At 34.5% G+C, this 18,650-nt stretch overlaps 1 protein-coding gene across 1 annotated transcript; it reads left to right on the top strand.

Moving 5' to 3' along the window:
- Positions 1–1,086: 1,086 nt before the first annotated feature.
- Positions 1,087–18,358, top strand: FUG1 (Translation initiation factor 2, small GTP-binding protein). Its single transcript, XM_012234118.4, has 12 exons — positions 1,087–3,044; positions 3,158–3,190; positions 3,382–3,495; positions 3,687–3,836; positions 3,993–4,091; positions 4,180–4,242; positions 5,025–5,180; positions 5,303–5,368; positions 5,983–6,219; positions 9,443–9,718; positions 16,968–17,156; positions 17,764–18,358. The coding sequence occupies exons 1-12, from the start codon at positions 1,461–1,463 to the stop codon at positions 17,923–17,925; spliced, it is 3,129 nt and encodes a 1,042-aa protein (XP_012089508.1). The 5' UTR covers positions 1,087–1,460; the 3' UTR covers positions 17,926–18,358.
- The last annotated feature ends 292 nt before the right edge of the window (positions 18,359–18,650 follow it).

Genomic DNA, 18,650 nt, shown 5'->3' with positions numbered 1-18,650 from the left:
AAAATATTGTAAGAATTATGAATTTGATTGTTAATTTCACATTTGATTAACTATTTGACCAAGTCCAACCTTAAACATAAGTTCAAGAACTCTAGCTATGACTTAGCTCAAACAATTGCATAAAACTTAAAACTAATTGAGGAAAAATGATGAATTAATAAGAGATCTATAAATACAAAAATTAAAATACAAGTGAGAATAATAAGTAATATATAATAAAAAACATATATGTGTACACAGCAAAATTATTAAGACAATCAATTATTATAGCAAATGAATTTACTATCAAAAAATTAGGAAAAGTAATAATAATTATTACAACTAAAATTAAATTTTTTTCAAAAATAATATTATTCTATAATATAAAATATAATAAAATAATAATTTTACAAGTAAAAACAACGAGTTAAATACGTAAAATGCTCGTTGACTCACTAGAAATAAATAAATAAAAAAAATATATATATATAATAAAATTACGATATAACACTTCATATTAGCAAATCATATTACATATTGAAATAATTTTTTCTCAAAAAGTAATCATAAAATTAATTATATGCTCACAGACTTTAGCAAAAAATAAAAAATAAAAAATTAAAATTATAAACAATACTCTAAAATAATAATTAATTATTGTAATAGCTATCTATCTATTATATATAATATTTATAAAAAAAATTCAAAATGTAATAACTTAAGTTAATCCTCCTTTCAGAAATTTTGTTATTTTTTATTTTATTAATTCATAAAATAATTTTTTTTCTACTTTTTTAATGATCTTAGATTTTTACTAATATAAATTTTCATGATATTATAATTTATAACAAAAAAAATTTATAATATATATATAAATTTATATTTATTTATAAATTAAATTTCTTTTATTTACAATGAGTTAACGAGTTTAAATAAAGCGCAATTCATATATAATTTTTTTTAATGATTATACATAATAGGGATATAGACGGATAATAAAAAATAAACTAACAATAAAAAAATGAGAAGGAAACCAATCGATTATTTTAAATTTGTTCCTAAAAACAAATGTCAAGAAAAAAATAAAAAAATGGAAAAGAAATCCACGAAAAGGAAACCATGGAAGCCTTATCGCATGGAAAAATTTGACAGGCAGAGAAGAGCCACACAAATAACAGTTTTTTGAGTTCTGTCTAAATAAATGTCCAACTCTGCTCCGTCCACAAGACCTTTCTTGCTTCCTTCTTCTCTCTCTAACACTATTCCCATATCTAATAATCGGACAGTCTGAGAAGAGAGGTAATCAGGTAACTGCTGTTAGTATTAGTAGTCCTTCATTTGCTAGTTTCAATTGATATCTCGAATTCTAACAATTCAGTGACATGAATTTTGGAGAGGGTTTTTGTCAATTTTCGCTCTGTTGATAGATTTTAGATTGAATAGATAGATAGATAGATAGAGAGAGAGCTTGCTTGATTTCGATGGGTTCTATGGTGGTTCTTGTTGGAAGCATGCCGTCTCTGGCTTCCTTGATTAGCCTAGGAAGCCAGAGTGTGGCGGCAGTCTCATCTAGTTCGTGTTCAGAGTCTTATTCTTCATCAATTTCACTTGTTCGTAGAGTTTCTTTATCAAAAGGCAGTCTTGGTCGGAGAGTTTCTCTATCAAAACGAACTCTTAGGAGTGCCAAGACATGGCATTGTGTTTGTAAATATTCAGTCACTACCACAGATTTCATTGCTGACCAAGGCCTTAATTCTAATAGAAATAGTAATTCATTTAAAGGAGGAAGCTCTAGTGGTGGTGATGTTGATAACGAAATCCTACTTAAGCCTGCTCCTAAGCCTGTCTTAAAATCTCCATTGGGGTCTAAAGGTGAATCCCTTTTGGATATGAGCTCTGTTGAGTTGGACACTTCTTCTAGGGATTCTGATGATGAAAGAGAGAGGAATAAGGTGATTGAGTCTCTTGGCGAGGTTTTGGACAAGGCTGAAAAGCTTGAAACTTCTAAGCCCACTAGTAGGAAAGAAAATGGATATATGGATAAAATCTCACCATCTAACATGCCCACTAATTCAAGAGTTGCTAAATCTGAGACTTCGCCGCCTACTCGCAAAACTAAAACTTTGAAGAGTGTGTGGCGGAAAGGGGACAGTGTAGCCTTTGTCCAAAAAGTTGTTAAGGATGCTCCTAAGACTGATAATAAGCTCCTGAAAGAAGAATCCATAACAAGGGAAGAGAAAAAGGTAAATTCTCAACCTGATGTTCCTTTAAGACCCCTGCAGCCACCCTTCAGACCTCAACCCAAGTTGCAAGCAAGGCCATCTGTAGCTCCTCCTCCTATGATGAAAAAACCTGTTATCTTGAAGGATCTAGGGGCAGCTCCAAAGCCACCTGTTGCTGATGAAGCTGACTTAGGTGCTACAAAAAATAATGCAAGGCAGCCTATTTTGATTGACAAATTTGCCCGTAAAAAACCAGTTGTTGATCCTCTAATTGCTCAGGCAGTTTTAGCACCCACAAAACCGGTAAAGGGCCCTGCTCTGGGGAAGTTCAAAGACAAAAAGAGAAGTGTTTCACCAGGAGGACCAAGGAGACGAATTGTTGATGATGATGATGTTGAAATTCCTGATGAGGAAACATCAGAGTTGAATGTCTCTATTCCGGGTGCAGCTACTGCAAGGAAAGGGAGAAAATGGAGTAAAGCTAGTCGTAAGGCTGCAAGAATCCAGGCTGCCAAAGAGGCAGCTCCTGTCAAAGTAGAAATTTTAGAAGTTGGGGAAAAGGGTATGTTGATTGAGGAGTTAGCCTACAACTTGGCAACGAGTGAAGGTGAAATTCTTGGTTATCTGTACTCGAAGGGGATTAGACCTGATGGGGTGCAAACTGTGGACAAGGACATGGTGAAGATGATATGTAAGGAGTATGATGTGGAAGTCATGGATGCTGATCCTGTTAGATTTGAAGAAATGGCAAGGAAAAGGGAAATTTTTGATGAAGAAGATCTGGACAAACTGGAAGAAAGGCCTCCTGTCCTTACTATAATGGGGCATGTGGATCATGGCAAGGTGTAGAATTTGCGTTCCCTATCTTTTCTTCCTCCCTATTTTTCTGTCTGTCAGTCTCTCTCTCTCTCTCTCTCTATGCTAATACCATTTTTGGTGTTTTATTTACATGGCAGACAACCCTATTGGATTACATTCGTAAAAGCAAGGTATGTGGAATCTGTATCATCTTGATGTGTTTAGAATTTGAGGTCTTATGGAAGTTTAATTAGTGACTTATCTAGTAGTCAACCTTTCCTATTGCAAAAAACTTTTATGGAGTGTTACGGAATGAAGTCCAGTAGATTCTAGCATGGCATACACATAATTTACCTGAATTCTGATACTTGGATGCTTACAGGTGGCTGCCAAAGAAGCTGGTGGGATTACACAAGGGATTGGAGCATATAAAGTTCTGATACCTGTCGATGGCAAGTTGCAACCTTGTGTTATCCTTGATACTCCTGGGCATGAGGTAAACTGATAATTGTAATTCTTCTTTGCAAAAATCGGTAAAGACTTGTTAGAGCATTTCTGGTATGCATTATTTATTTTTTTATCTAACTGATGACTTCTTCTAATGTGTTTTTATCAACTCAATTGTGATTTATAATGTGTTTATACTTTCTTGCCTATAGATGATATCTATATTATCCGCTCCTGTAGGCATTTGGAGCAATGAGAGCTCGTGGAGCAAGGGTGACAGATATTGCTGTTATTGTGGTGGCTGCTGATGATGGGATTCGTCCTCAGACAAATGAGGCAATAGCTCATGCCAAAGCAGCTGGAGTTCCAATCGTAATTGCTATAAATAAGGTATCTTCTGTTTCTTATCAAAATGGAGCTTCCCTTTAAAATGTATATGGTTTACTTAGTACTCGCACAAGGACATAATGATTCTAAATGGACATGATGTATGAAAATGGGGCTTTTCTTTTTCTTTTTTTTAAAAATCTTTTTTAATGCAACTAGATCGATAAAGATGGAGCTAATCCACAAAAAGTCATGCAAGACCTTGCTTCAATTGGTCTAATGCCAGAAGATTGGGGTGGTGATATCCCAATGGTTCAGGTACTTTTAGACCCATTCTATTTCATCTTTCTTTCGTGCTTTATATTTATTCTGTTGATGCTTATATTCAACTATCTCATTTTAACAGATCAGTGCTCTCAGGGGGGAAAATGTAGATGATTTGTTAGAAACTGTTATGCTGGTCGCTGAGGTAAGTGACATTTTTTTTTTTTTGGGTGCCAGCTAGTTGGTTTTGGTATTCTTCTAGCTATGTTCAACTAATTCTATTATGCTTCTTGTTTGGTTGACGTTTGGATTCTTAGATTTCTCTCTCAGCGGAACAGTGTAGCTAATAGTTGCCTGTAGATCTAATGGCAGGACAATATGTATCTTGTAATTGCTTTTGAATATAAAACTGTCTGTATTTGGAATGTCTTTTGAATATAAACTGTACCTTATTTCTCTCTTTTTTTTTTTTTTTTTTTTTTTTTTTTTTTGGGGTAAATTGAAATTTTAATAAGTAGAGTAGCAAAAAGATATTAAGAAAATATATGCATGTAAATAGATATAACGTGGAGTCTCAACTGAGACTTCCTATAGGTACCTGCAACAATGCCTATAAATGCAGTACAACTAAGTTGTAATTTCCGGAAGTTTCAAAAGTTTGAAAAGGATTAGGCTATGTAGCATGTAGCATGTATTATACATGTGGCATGTATAAGGAAAGTAATTCGTTTGGCTGATACTGTTGCTAACATGACGGTGAACTGAACTTTGGGTTATTTTTGTGCTCCCTTGACAAATTCTTCTGAGTTGTTACTTGTTATTTGAATTGATACATCATAAATACTCTTTAGTCAGTTCTGGAATCAATCTTTTTATGACTTCAACCCCACCATCTGTCCTCCCCCCAATTTAGAAGGTGCATATTCCTGTCCTGCTTAGTAGTGATCCATCATATTTGTGTTCTGATTACCTGCATGGTTGTTTCAGTTACAAGAATTGAAGGCTAATCCTCATAGAAATGCCAAGGGTACTGTTATTGAGGCAGGTCTTGATAAATCTAAAGGACCAGTCGCTACGTTCATTGTACAGAACGGCACACTTAAAAGAGGTGATGTAGTGGTTTGTGGAGAAGCCTTTGGAAAGGTTGGTTATTTGGAGCTTGACACTCTGGATACGTACTTTAAATAAAATTTTACAGGTTTATATGATCTAAATGCTTAATTTGAAAAGTCAACCTACATGATAGAATTTCTGTCCATTGTCAGGTGCGTGCTTTATTTGATGATGGTGGCAACCGAGTTGAAGAAGCTGGACCATCTATTCCTGTACAGGTTTGTTTGTTTCTTTACTCTCATACCTGCTGTGTCATCTTTGACTTATTTTTGGTTAGTAGCTCGTTGTAGGACAATGTTTTCACTAAGATTTAATGATTTGTGGATAATCAAACATTGTTAAGGCTTATCTTGCCTTACTGAAATAACCAGACATTGTAGTTAATACTCATTTTTTTTTCCTAAAAAATAATCCCTCTCTGGAAAAAGTTTAAGACTATTAATAAATTCTGGATCATGTATATGCTTTGCTAATATTATGACAACCACCTTTTTTGTTTTTATTTTGATTCCATTATGCTCGAGCATCAAATATAACCACTGATTTTTTCAATAAATCTGCCACTACTTCATTGTTTAGTAATTTAACTAGCTGTAATTTTTATATTTTCTAAAATTTTTTCTTTGAATTTGATAATATGATTTATTATACCAAGTTAAATGTCTCTAGTAAGGTCTTGGTTCAGTAGCATGCAAAATATGTTTAAATTAGAAATTGAAAGGCATGGGGGCCACATGCCTTTTATTAAAATTGTCTCCATAGATCTCAAGCAATATGCTGACACGCATGACTCTTCTTAATTTCCTTTCATTTTCTTGCATTCTTTCTACAGGTTATTGGATTGAGTAATGTGCCAATTGCTGGTGATGAATTTGAGGTTGTTGCATCCCTTGACATTGCTCGTGAAAAGGCAGAAACACGTGCTGAATTATTGCGGAATGAGCGTATATCAGCAAAGGCGGGGGATGGGAAGGTTACACTTTCTTCCTTAGCTTCGGCTGTTTCATCAGGAAAGCTGTCTGGATTAGACTTGCACCAACTGAATATTATACTGAAAGTTGATGTTCAGGTATGCATATTTGTGGCACATATTTCTAATAACACCAAACAAGAGTCATGTTTATCGTGTTTTAAGTTTGAGTTGTATATGTTCGGAGAGATGGCTTGCCCATCTCAAACAAACATTAGATCAAGAGCATTTATTAAGGAAAGCATGAAAAGATTAATAGGTCAGCAAACATACTGATTTGCTCATTGGATAGCTAGGAAAAGAATAACCAGCAAAGTTGCCTGGGAAAAGGGTATACCACCACATTAGAGTACTCAGATGGCGGATTTTGGCAGGATTCAGATATACATCCTTATCTTTGCATTGTAAGGAGAATAATTCCATGTTTTGAAGTTGGAAGCATGAATGTTAGGTCGTAACAGTGCAATCGTATTGTTGACTTTGGTGCAAAGTGTAAACATTATAGTTTCTCCCATCTAGTTCAACTACTATAGGCCCCTTTTTATTGGCAAAGAGAAGACCCCTAATCAGGTTAGATCTAGCTATTGAAAAGAAAAAAAAATGAATCTAACCTCGTCCATCATAGTCTGGTGAGACTGTATGATTTGTCAAAAAGAAAAAAGAAGAAAAAAGAAGGCCTAATAGTCATTTTTACCCCAAACTTAATGTGTTTTTATAACTGTCCTCTATTTTTACCTTTTTTTTGGCAATTCTACCCTAATTTGCAATCCTTTTCAAAAAAAAAAAAAAAAAAAAAAAAAAAAGAAAGAAAAAGAAAATGTAATTGCAATTATGTACTATATGTCAAAACTAGAAAAAGTAACAAGCTTTTAATAATAGTTTGGTATTAATCTAAACCAAAGAAAATATATTTCTTTCACTTCCTAGACCAAAATGTTTTTTTTTCCCTCTCTTCATCCCATTTGTCATATGTTATCTATTTTCTCTTCCCTCTTACCCATGGCTTCATTTCCTACTCTAATCTCCAACTTTACTCTCTCTCTCTCTCTCTCTCTCTCTCTCTCTCTCTCTCCTGCTTCTTATGGTTTCCCTTGCAATCTTCACTTTTTGTCTCCTTTTTCTTCTTCTTCTAGTTCTACTTCTACTTGTTTTCCTTTTTACCATCATTTTTTTCCTTTTTTGTTCTTTTTTCTTGGTCTCCTTTCAATCTTCACTTTCTCTTTTTCATTCTTGTTTTTGTTTCTTTTTCTCGGTCTCTTTTCAATCTTCACTCTCTCGTTTTCATTCTTCTTTTTTGTTTATATATAGAGATTACAGTGTGAAAGGAAAGCCATGGATGAGAGAGAGAGAGAGAGAAAAGATATTGTAGGATGTGTAGGAAGTAGAGAGAAAATAAAATGAAGTGGCAAATGTGAAAAAAAAGTTAGAAAATTCCTTTTAATTTAGATGCTGTTTGGTAAAATTGAAAATTAATTGCTAAAAGTTTAACTCTTTGTTTGGAAAGGAGAGGATGGAAAATATTAGAGGAAGAAAAATAATAGAAAAATAATGAGGGATTATCAATTTTCTTTCCATAATTATTTTCGACTCCTATGTTTGGATTTAATGAAGGAAAGAAAATATTATTTTCCTTCATTTGGAAATGGTAAAATCATAGAGGAAAGAAAATATTATTATTGAAAATTGACAATTATGTCCTCATTTAAATAATGGAGCATTTAAGAAAGGGTTAAAATTTGTTAATTAATTGGGCCATTTCGGTAATTTAATAAAAATGAGTAAAATTTCAACTTTCCTATATTATTTTCTCTTCAAATTGGAGAGATTCAAAATGTGTGGGCCTTGGTGGAACATAAGTGAAATATTACTTTCAATATTTTCCTCCCATTTCCAAACAAGGGAAAAATACCTTTTCCTAGATATTTTCCATAGTTATTTTCCTTAAAAAAAAAAAAAAAAAAAAAAAAAAAACTCCCATCCAACCAAAGGGTAAGAGTTGAATTTGAAGATCTAAATAATTCAAGTGCTGAAAATTTTAAATGGTGAAGTTGTCTAAAAGCCATTCACTTTTGCATTGAGTATGAATTTTGGGTTAAAATTTCTGATTTACCATTTCAAGTATGTTTTTGCTGGATTGAGAATTTTAGGTGATATGTAGATTATCATTATCAAACAACTTAAATCTAATTATTTCACGTGCTGTATGCTGTTATTAAACACCATCTTAGATAGTAATAAAACAATATTATTATATTTTAAAATTTTAACCCATACTATAATTACAACTAAATTTTGAAATTAGTGGAGAATTGCTTGTACAGTCCCGAGTTTATGGTCTAGGTATGGTTCCATTTGATTGAGCAAAAAAAATAGAATTATGGTAGGCTAATTAAGAGAGAACCTAATGATCTCTTAGAGCTTGTTGAGAGAACCATATTATCTTTGAGTTTTAGGAACTCAAATCCTTTGTTAAATTCTGCTTAATTATTCATTAATCCACAGCATTTTACAACAGAGTGAAGATAAAGCCTAACAACTACCCATTAAAATAATTACCCACTAATAAAGAACTTGTTTAACAACCATCCACAAACTAAGAAACTGATTAGCCTATTGTTGTCTACATAGGGGAAATAGAAAAATAGACTACTAAATAAAACTACCCCAAGTAAACCAGCTCCCTGAAAATTGCCAAGAAAAATAAATTTATGGTACAATTGCAAAAACACTCTGAATTTGTGAATTTTGGGGTAGAATTGTCTATTAGGCCTTTAAAAACAATGATGTTATAAGTAGAATAGGTACTGTAAGTTAAATGCCCTGTTTAAAGATTAAAATCTGATTTTGTCAGGTATTTTTATCCAATTTTATCCAAATCTTTTATAAAGATGACTGAAAACTAATTTTTAATATGGTTTATTTATTTTTCTGTCTCAATTCAATTTGGCTTTTTAAAACTTTTATTGCCAGGTTGGCAAAGTAAAAGTTTCTCTTTTTTTTTTGGGTGGAAATAACTAAAGGTAAGTGGTTGAATCACAAATAATTGGTTTTGAGGTTAACTGAGAAACTGTTTTAACCCATGCATGGAAATATTTTGCAATCTATAATAGCTATTCGAAAGCAAATGAAATGTTTCAATAGAAGTGCGACAATTCTTCCTTCAAACGATACTCTATGCACTTTCATGTGTATGGTCTACACATGCCTTAAATTTTTTTTTCATTGCGTTGAGCCTGAAGTATTATTAAATTTTTACTGTGATCATGAATGAGGGTTGGACATTGTCTTCAAGGAAACTAAAAATTTTTCTGATTATGACCAGGGATCTATTGAAGCAGTTAGACAAGCTTTACAGGTGCTCCCTCAAGAGAATGTCACCCTGAAGTTCCTCTTGCAAGCAACGGGGGATGTAAGCACAAGTGATGTTGATCTTGCCATTGCTAGTGAAGCTATTATTTTAGGATTTAATGTCAAAGCACCAGGTTCTGTAAAGAGCTATGCAGAAAACAAAGGTGTAGAGATTCGGCTGTATAGAGTCATCTATGATCTCATTGATGATGTACGAAATGCAATGGAAGGACTTCTGCAGCCTGTCAAGGTAAATACCAGAGCATTATTTCTACATCATCTCTTTTCACAATTCTTGGTTATGGTTTATAAAATTTTAATTGGAATTTGTGAATATCTTGTTTTATCATGTGGATAGGTGTCATTTACTTTACCTTTGCTGCATGAAAATTTGTTCAAAGTTGTGTTTTTTCGCTGTGAGAAGTTTTGCATTGGATGGTTGTAGAAATTAAAGGAAAGAATATGTTTTATTTCTTTCAATTGTGTTATCTTTTTCAACCTCTACTCCACTATATATATACAAAAAATTGTTCCAATATAGGAAGTAATCTAAATAGGAATAAACCTAAACTAGGAAACACAATCTTTACACTAATTAGGAATAAACCTAAACTAGGAAATACAATATTTACTTTAATCATAAAGATTTCAACACTCCCTCTCAAGTTGGTGCACAGATATTACTCATCTCCAACTTGCAAACTAAAGGATGACACAACTTGCTATGCAAACCTTTTGTGAAACATCAGCTAGTTGCTCTTTTGAAACTATATAGGAGACACTTATAAAACCTTCAACTATCTTCTTTTTTATAAAGTGACGATCAATCTCTATACACTTAGTTCGATCATGCTGGACTGGATTGTTCATAATATAGATGGCTGCTTTACTATTACAAAATAAGGATATATTTTTTGTTTCAACCAACTTTAACTCTTCCATTAATCTGCTCAACCATAGAAGTTCACAGATTCCCTGTGCCATAGCTCTATATTGAGCTTCTGCACTGGACCTTGCAACAACAGCCTGCTTCTTGCTTCTCCATGTGACCAGGTTTCCTCCAACAAAAACACAATAATCTGAGGTTGATCTCCTATCATCAAGGGAACCAGCCCAATCCGCATTTGTATAGCCTGTTATTGCTAAATGGCCATGTTTAGAAAATAAAAGTCCTCTACCTGGAGCTGATTTTAAATATCTTAGAATCCGATGCACTGCTTCTAAGTGAGACTCCCGAGGGTCATGCATGTACTGACTCACTAAACTTACAGCATAGGCAATATCTGGTCTAGTATGGGCAAGGTAAATCAACGTCCCGACCAATCGCTGATACCTGCCAACATCAACTGAACTTCCCACTCCAGCTTGAAGCTTATGATTGGCTTTAATAGGTGATTCTGCACGTTTACATCCCAACATACCAGTTTCTTTAAAGAGATCAAGGATGTACTTTCTCTGAGAAATAAAAATCCCTTTTTCTGACCTAGCAACTTCTATCCCAAGGAAATATCTCAACTTTCCTAAATCCTTAATCTCAAACTTCCTAGCTAACAAATTTCTCAAGTGAGTCATTTCTTCTTCATTATTTCCAGTCATCACTATATCATCAACATAAACAATAAGCAATGTGATCTTACCTTCATGATGTTTAATGAATAACGTATGATCAATGTCGCTCTGAATACCTAAAGAAAGCATAGCTTTACTAAACCTTTCGAACCATGCTCTTGGTGATTGTTTCAGCCCATATAATGACTTCTTCAGCTTGCAAACTTTTCCTTTGGTTTTGTCATCATCAAATCCAGGAGGAATCTCCATATACACCTTTTCTTTCAAATCACCATGTAGAAAAGCATTTTTAACATCAAATTGATGTAACTCCCAGTCAAGAAGACAACAAAATTCTAATTGGTTCATCTTGGCTACATGGGCAAATGTTTCCTGATAATCAACTCCATATGTCTGACTGAATCCTCTGGCTACCAATCTAGCCTTGTACCTCTCAATTGAACCATTTGCCCTATGTTTAACTGTGAACACCCATTTACATCCAACTGGCTTCTTTCCCGGTGGAGTTACAAGATCCCATGTCTCGTTTTTTGCCAAAGCTCTCATCTCCTCATCCATTGCAGCCTTCCATTTTGAGTCCTGTAATGCCTCTTGCCAATCCTGTGGTATAGAAATAGAAGAAACAGATAAAACAAAGGCTCTATAGGAAGGGGACAGAGCATTATAGGAGATAAAATGGGAGATGGGATGTTTAATGCATGTTCTAACTCCTTTTCTAAGAGCAATAGGAATATCAAGGTCATTGTCAGAAGGACTGGAATCAACATTAGGATTAGAATCAATGGGAATTAAAGAAGACTCACCAAGTTCTTGTTCTTCTGTATCTTCAGGGATTGAAATTGGAGAGGACGGTTGATCAGAGGTCTCATGCTCCATGGTTGTATCTGTATTAGTCCGCCGTGTATAGGTTTTCAAATCAGGTCTATCCCATCTTCCTAGAGATTTGGGTGGTTGCTCTCTCTTACTATCTATGTCTACAGGAATCTCCCCCTGGAAAGAAATGTCATCCATCACCTCTTCCATCTGATATTTCTCCCCCTGAAGAGGTGACTGGGAAGGAAAATAAGATTCAAACTCCCGAAAGGTAACATCCATACTCGCAAAATATTTCCTAGAAGAAGGATGATAACACTTGTATCCTTTTTGAGTAGTAGAGTAACCAACAAACACACACTTCAAGGCTCTAGGATCTAATTTGCTTAGACCATTCTGATGAACAAAGCAAACACAACAAAAGACTTTAGGAGGTACAATATAAGAGTTTTTTCCTTGAAGAACCTCTAATGGAGTTTTAAAATTTAAAGTACGAAGAGGCATACGATTGATAAGGTAAGCAGCTGGCAAAATAGCATCCCCCCAATATGGTTTGGGAAGATTCATAGTGAACATAAGGGACCTAACTACTTCTAGTAAATGCCTATTTTTCCTTTCCGCTACTCCATTTTGAGCACTAGTATTGACACAACTAGTTTGATGTATAATACCATTAGAATCTAAATAGGTACGAAAAAATGCATTCATGTATTCAGTACCATTATCAGTTCTTAGGATTTTAACATGCGCATCAAACTGAGTACAAATCATTTTATGGAAGTTCTAAAAACACGAAAAAACTTCATTTTTTGTTTTCATCAAATAAACCCAAGTCAATCTAGTGCAACAATCAATAAAGGTCACAAACCATCTATAACCAGAAAGAGAGACAGTTTTAGTAGGACCCCAAACATCAGAATGAATAGTAGTAAAAAGAATTAAATTCTTATTATTAATTGGAGAATAAGAATGCCTGGTGTGTTTGGCAAGTTCACAAGCATTACATACTAATGAATTAAAATCACATTTAGCAAATAAAGTGGGGAATAAACGTCCTAAAACAGAAAGAGGGATGTCCTAATCTCCTATGCCATTGAATAACTTCATGGGAAGGATTTCTAGAAGTTCCTAACAAAACTTGACTGGTACTCGAATTTGAAAAACAACAAACGTCATCCAACAGATACAGTCCATCCCGCAAGCTACTACTGCCAATCGTTCTCCCTGTGTCCAGTTCCTAAAATATACAATGAGTAGGGTAAAAAGTTACTTTGCAAGTAAGTGCTTTTGTGATTATGCTAACAGATAACAGATTAATAGGAAATCTAGGAACATGAAGAACAGGGGAGAGTTTAATATTGGAAGTACAGTCAATAGAACCTGTGCCAGCAATTGGTACTAAGGAGCCATCCGCAATACGAATTTTCTCTGTGCCTTGATACTTAGAATATGTGAGAAAATATTTTATAGAGCCTGTTGTACGTTTATTTGCTTCTGAATCTATAACCCAAGAGGGTTTTGCAATTTTTGCAAGAAAGGTAAGGAAAGCATTACCTGAATTAACAAAATTAGAGGTTGTAGTCTGAGTTGAGGACGAATCAAGTTGTGACAACAATCGTTTCAGGGACTGAATCTCCTTATCAGAAAAGCTTTCAGCAGTAGATGGTTCCTCAGATAAAGATCCACTCTCAGATATGTGTGCTTGTGGTCTAGAAGAACTGACCCGCTTTCCTCCACGCCCTTTAGTTGGGCATCCATGTAATTTCCAGCAGAACTCCTTAGTGTGCCTGTTCTTACCGCATCTCTATCTGAAGAACTGCTCTTTGTAGCCTGGATATGTTCTCTTGCAGAATTAGCAATCAACCTTGCTTTGTCAATGGTAGATCTGTGAACCGTAGCGTTCCTCCTAGTCTCCTCTTGCTATACAAATGAGTATGCTTGTCGTAAGGATGGAAAAGGATCTCGTCCAAGAACTTGGACTCGAATCTGATCATACTCATTATTTAGGCCAGCGAGAAAATCACACACACGTTCTACTTCAATCAACTTCTGAACTTGAGTCGCATCATCAGTACATCTTGCTTGAAAGTCTTGATAATAATCCAGTTCCTGCCATAACCCACTAAGTTCAACAAAATACTGAGCGATAGTCAGATCTCCCTGCTTGGGTTCATGAACTTTCTGTTGCAATTCATGCCTCTGAGCATAATTTCCAATTTGTGAATACGTCTGTGAAGCATCATCCCATATCTTCTTAGTTGTATCAAGAAGCAAATATCCTCGGGAAATAGTTGGCTGCATGGAATTTATTAACCAAGACATAATAAGAGAATTCTCGGATTTCCATTTGTTAAAGGCCGGATCTGTCGCATTTGGTTTAGTTGCTCCACCATCAAGGTATCCCTGCAAACCTCTAGCTTCAATGAATAATAAACAAGACCGAGACCAAGCCAGGTAGTTTGTTTCATATAACTTCACCGGACTAATCTGAAGTGAGGGGCTCTCTGAGTGAAAAACCATATCTACCTTCTTTCCGTCAACCATATCTTCAAAAAAAAATTTAAACGGCAGCAGTGGTAAAAAGGCAGCAGCAGTAAAAAGGCAACAGCGGTAAAAGGCAACAGCAGTGGTGGAAAGGGAAAAAATTTCAAGAAGGCAAAACTGATGCTAAAGAACCAGTAGGTCTGAGTCGCCACACTGAGTCGAGGTCGCTGGAACAAGAATTGTCGACGGAGCTCGCCGGAAACAGCTGCACGCGCTGGCGCGTGAAGAACAGTTAGAATCTTCTGGAGGCGCGTGTGCACACGTGCATGGTCGGACGGCGACGCGGTTTGGACCGAGTGCCGATCGGCGGTCGTTCTTCCTTCTGAGACGGGCAGTGACGACCAACTCCCACTTTCGGCGGTGCTGTGTGTATCTCAAACCACTTTGCAAACTGAAATCGTTGCCGAAAAATTCATGGCAATGGCTCTGATACCATGTAGAAATTAAAGGAAATTTTTTTTTTTTATTTCTTTCAATTGTGTTATCTTTTTCAACCTCTACTCCACTATTGATATACAAAAAATTGTTCCAATATAGGAAGTAATCTAAATAGGAATAAACCTAAACTAGGAAACACAATCTTTACACTAATTAGGAATAAACCTAAACTAGGAAACACAATATTTACTTTAATCACAAAGATTTCAACAATGGTTTTTAAGGGGAGAAGAGGATGTTGAATATTTGATAGATTGAGTTTTTCTGTAATATTTACATACTCTATTTCTCATGTGTTTTTAATACTATTGAACATAACTTTACAAAACTTTGGTTTGACTTTCTTGGAGTTGATTATGTGAATGCCTGCTTGTTGAGCTGTCCTCCATAATATCAGTGTAATTATGGCTGAATGCATAAATTCATCCTTGAACTTTGCAACTTTAATTTTGTGGCACCCGGAACTTTGAGGATGACCTATCGTGCACTTGAACTTGTAAATTTTGGTAATATTATACACTTTTCGACACTATTATTAATACTTTTTAGGATTTTTAGCTCTTATCTGCAAAATATTAACTTGATATGTAGTCAATATGACTTTTAGAACAATAACTTTCATAAATTTTAACTTTTTAATGAGTTTTTAATTGATCTAATCTTGCAAGTTGAAGTGTTTAATAAAATAAATTTGAGAATTGAAATGTTTAATAGGTGTAATTTTATAAGTTCAAGTGTTTGATGAATCAAAGTAAAAATTAAAGGTGTCAGAGGGTTAAAGTGACAAAGTTCAGGGGCAAATTTATGTATTCGGCCGTGTAATTATTGATGTTCATCTATTTTTTGTCCATGCCTTTTGTCATCATTCTGTTAATTTGGCACTTTCATTATGTAACAAATCAATCCTACTGCTAATTCATCAATTAAATTTTTTTTTTTTGATGTTTTCCATACTTATTTGTTTATTATATATGTTTTTAATTTGAAAATTTGACTAATTTTCCTGTGTAAGGGTTTAAGAAAATGAGGGTAGGATTCAACTTAAAAAGAAAGGAGTTAGTGAACTGACAACATAATTTTCCCATCAAACATGAACGTAATGAACCCAATTTCTAGTACTTTTAGTAGGAGAACTTAAATAATAGAATTATGAATTGAAAAGAGACTTGAATTTCATTTTTTTTCTTTTCCTGACTAAATTAGTGAAACCTTACCTTTTGACGTCCATGGCCCACTTTAATTCTATGGATTATTAACATAGGTAAAGATATAAGATGGAGCATCAGTAGGAGCATAACCTTTTCCAAGGATGGGGGAGGTCAAAACTATAACTGTTCTCTAATTTTGGGGAACATTCATAATTTGTCCATTTAGTTAATTTATAAATGTTGGAAGATAATTCACAAAGTGTTGGCAGTAAAAGGAATGAACTGTGACTAAACTCGGAACCGGATTAAGCGGTCCTTGGCAATAGGGTCCGGATACCGGTGGTTTACACCAAAAAAAAAAAAAAGAATGAAATGAAAGAATAGGATCCATGTACCTGACCTTGTCCAGTTTGAAATTTTGGTTGTTCACTTTGTGCTGTTTGTTAAGACTACCTATTTGCTGACATCTTAGTAAAAACTTTAAGAGTGAATTTGCTGCCATTTGTTTTTCTTCCCCACAATGCCCTTGTTCAGCATGTCACAGAATAGCGATGCTGATATTTCATGCTTTTTTACTGGTGTACAGCATTTCTCACAAATATCTTGATTAAATGAAGTGACAATGAGTTTTATATATCCAATGCTAATCTCTCTCTCTCTCTCTCTCATTTTCTCTCTCTTGATTGTGGGTTGAGGTGTGTCTCGTTACAATGGTAAGATTGTTCCATGGTAGCTTGGATATGACTGGTTCAAATAATATAAACCCAATGCTAGAAGCTTTGCACTGTTCTTTCACTGGTATTGCCTAAGCGATTTTTTTTTAATAGTTATTTTCATTGAATTCATTGTCCCATTTGTAATCACTGTTGTTAATATGGATTTAGAACCATGAGTCTTCTCGGCTAGCAGGCACGTGCTACTTTTGCTTTGATTTGTGATTTTCTATAGCTAAAGACTTACACTCGAGAGTTGCATGTCTATTGATAGGAACAAGAAACAATTGGCTCAGCAGAAGTCCGGGCTGTTTTTAGCAGTGGCAGTGGTCGTGTTGCTGGATGCATGGTAATGGATGGGAAAGTAGTAAAAGGCTGTGGCATTAAGGTTGTTCGAAATAGAAAGACAGTCTATGTTGGTGTTCTTGATTCATTGAGACGAGTGAAGGAAATTGTGAAGGAGGTATGACTTATAAGCTATTGCATGTCCAATTTATAGTTCAGTGGTTCAGTATTTGCTAGCAGTACATGTAAATGCTCTTGGTGTCTGTGTCATGTCCTCCTTGACCTATTTTCCAGTTTGGATGTCAATGTTTTCCTCGCATGAAAATGGCTAGATGGCAGAGAATTCTATATTAAGGCATATGAGAGGATGTATTTCCCAAAGTGTGGTAGTTGTTTTGAACTATTACATTAGATAGATGATCATGAAATATCTACACTTGTTTTTCTGCAGTCTTTTGTCATTATGGAAAGGTGATGACTACGTCATAGGAATCTTTTCAGTGCATGAATCTTTGTTGGCAAAAGAGTCTCACATTGGAAATACAGACTATAACAAAGGCTTATAAGAGGATGGGGATCTAATCAGTTGAGGTGCAGGACATTTTGTGTCTGTTTAGCTGCTTAACCTAAAAAATGTATCTAATAATAAAATGAACAAAAAATGACTCTTTTGCTTACCATTACTCTAGAACTGGTGACGAAATAAGGCAGTGAACTATGAACCTAGTTGCAATATAGCCATTGCTATTTATTTTATCATGAAAAGAAACATAATTTTGTGGCAGGTAAATGCTGGGCTAGAGTGTGGTATTGGGACGGAAGACTATGATGATTGGGAAGAAGGAGATATTATCGAGGCCTTCAACACTGTTGAGAAGAAGCGGACCCTAGAAGAGGCATCAGCCTCAATGGCGGCCGCAATAGAAGCAGCAGGAATTAGCTTGTAGAAGAACATGTGGTTCTAGAAGTGGTAAAATTTGCTTTTTCCGAATGGAATCTATCAAAGCGTCCTGCGTTCTAACAATGGGTAACACAATCAAATCAGTCTCTAAGATAGCTCTCTGGAAGGAAATATACAAGTATAAATGGGTTTCCCTTGGCATGCAATTTATTTCAAGTGCCAGCAGGTGCTTCATGATATGAGTTTGCAGTGATTTTGTCAATTGTTGTATGTTATTTATTTTGTTTGTATATAATTTAATCACATCTTAGCTTCTTTATGTAAAGAAGGAACAATCATGAAAGTTCCTTTTAAGATCTCATATGCGTAAAAAACACTCTGTAATATCATTACAAGGAGGCATCATTTTTTTTCCTCATATTTTTAATGATGTTGAAATATAACGAAAGGTAGTGTTATATCTTCAACTTTTAAGTTTCCGATAAGTGTCCTCACACCTTTTTCGGTAATCTTCCTTGACATGGGTATAATTACGATAATTATAAAGTTATTATTATTATTTTGTTTAATTTTAGTGTGTTAATTTTATTTTTTTTAATTCTTTTTGAGAAAATTTTATTTTATTTTGTATGAATAAGTGATTGAACTGATATATTTTTCTGTAATTAATTAGTCTTTTTTTTTTTTTTTTCAAATAGAAAGATACAAGGCAGCATTTTTTTTTCAAGTAAAGAAATAAAAATTAGTGGATTATCTATTTTAATTTTTTTG

This window comes from Jatropha curcas, chromosome 7, assembly GCF_041381405.1.
Source record: "Jatropha curcas cultivar XTBG-Jc1 chromosome 7, XTBG_Jcur_1.0, whole genome shotgun sequence".
Taxonomy (NCBI): Eukaryota; Viridiplantae; Streptophyta; class Magnoliopsida; order Malpighiales; family Euphorbiaceae; genus Jatropha; species Jatropha curcas.
The sequence above is the reverse complement of the archived record's forward strand: the minus strand, read 5'-3'. Positions and strand labels throughout refer to the sequence as shown.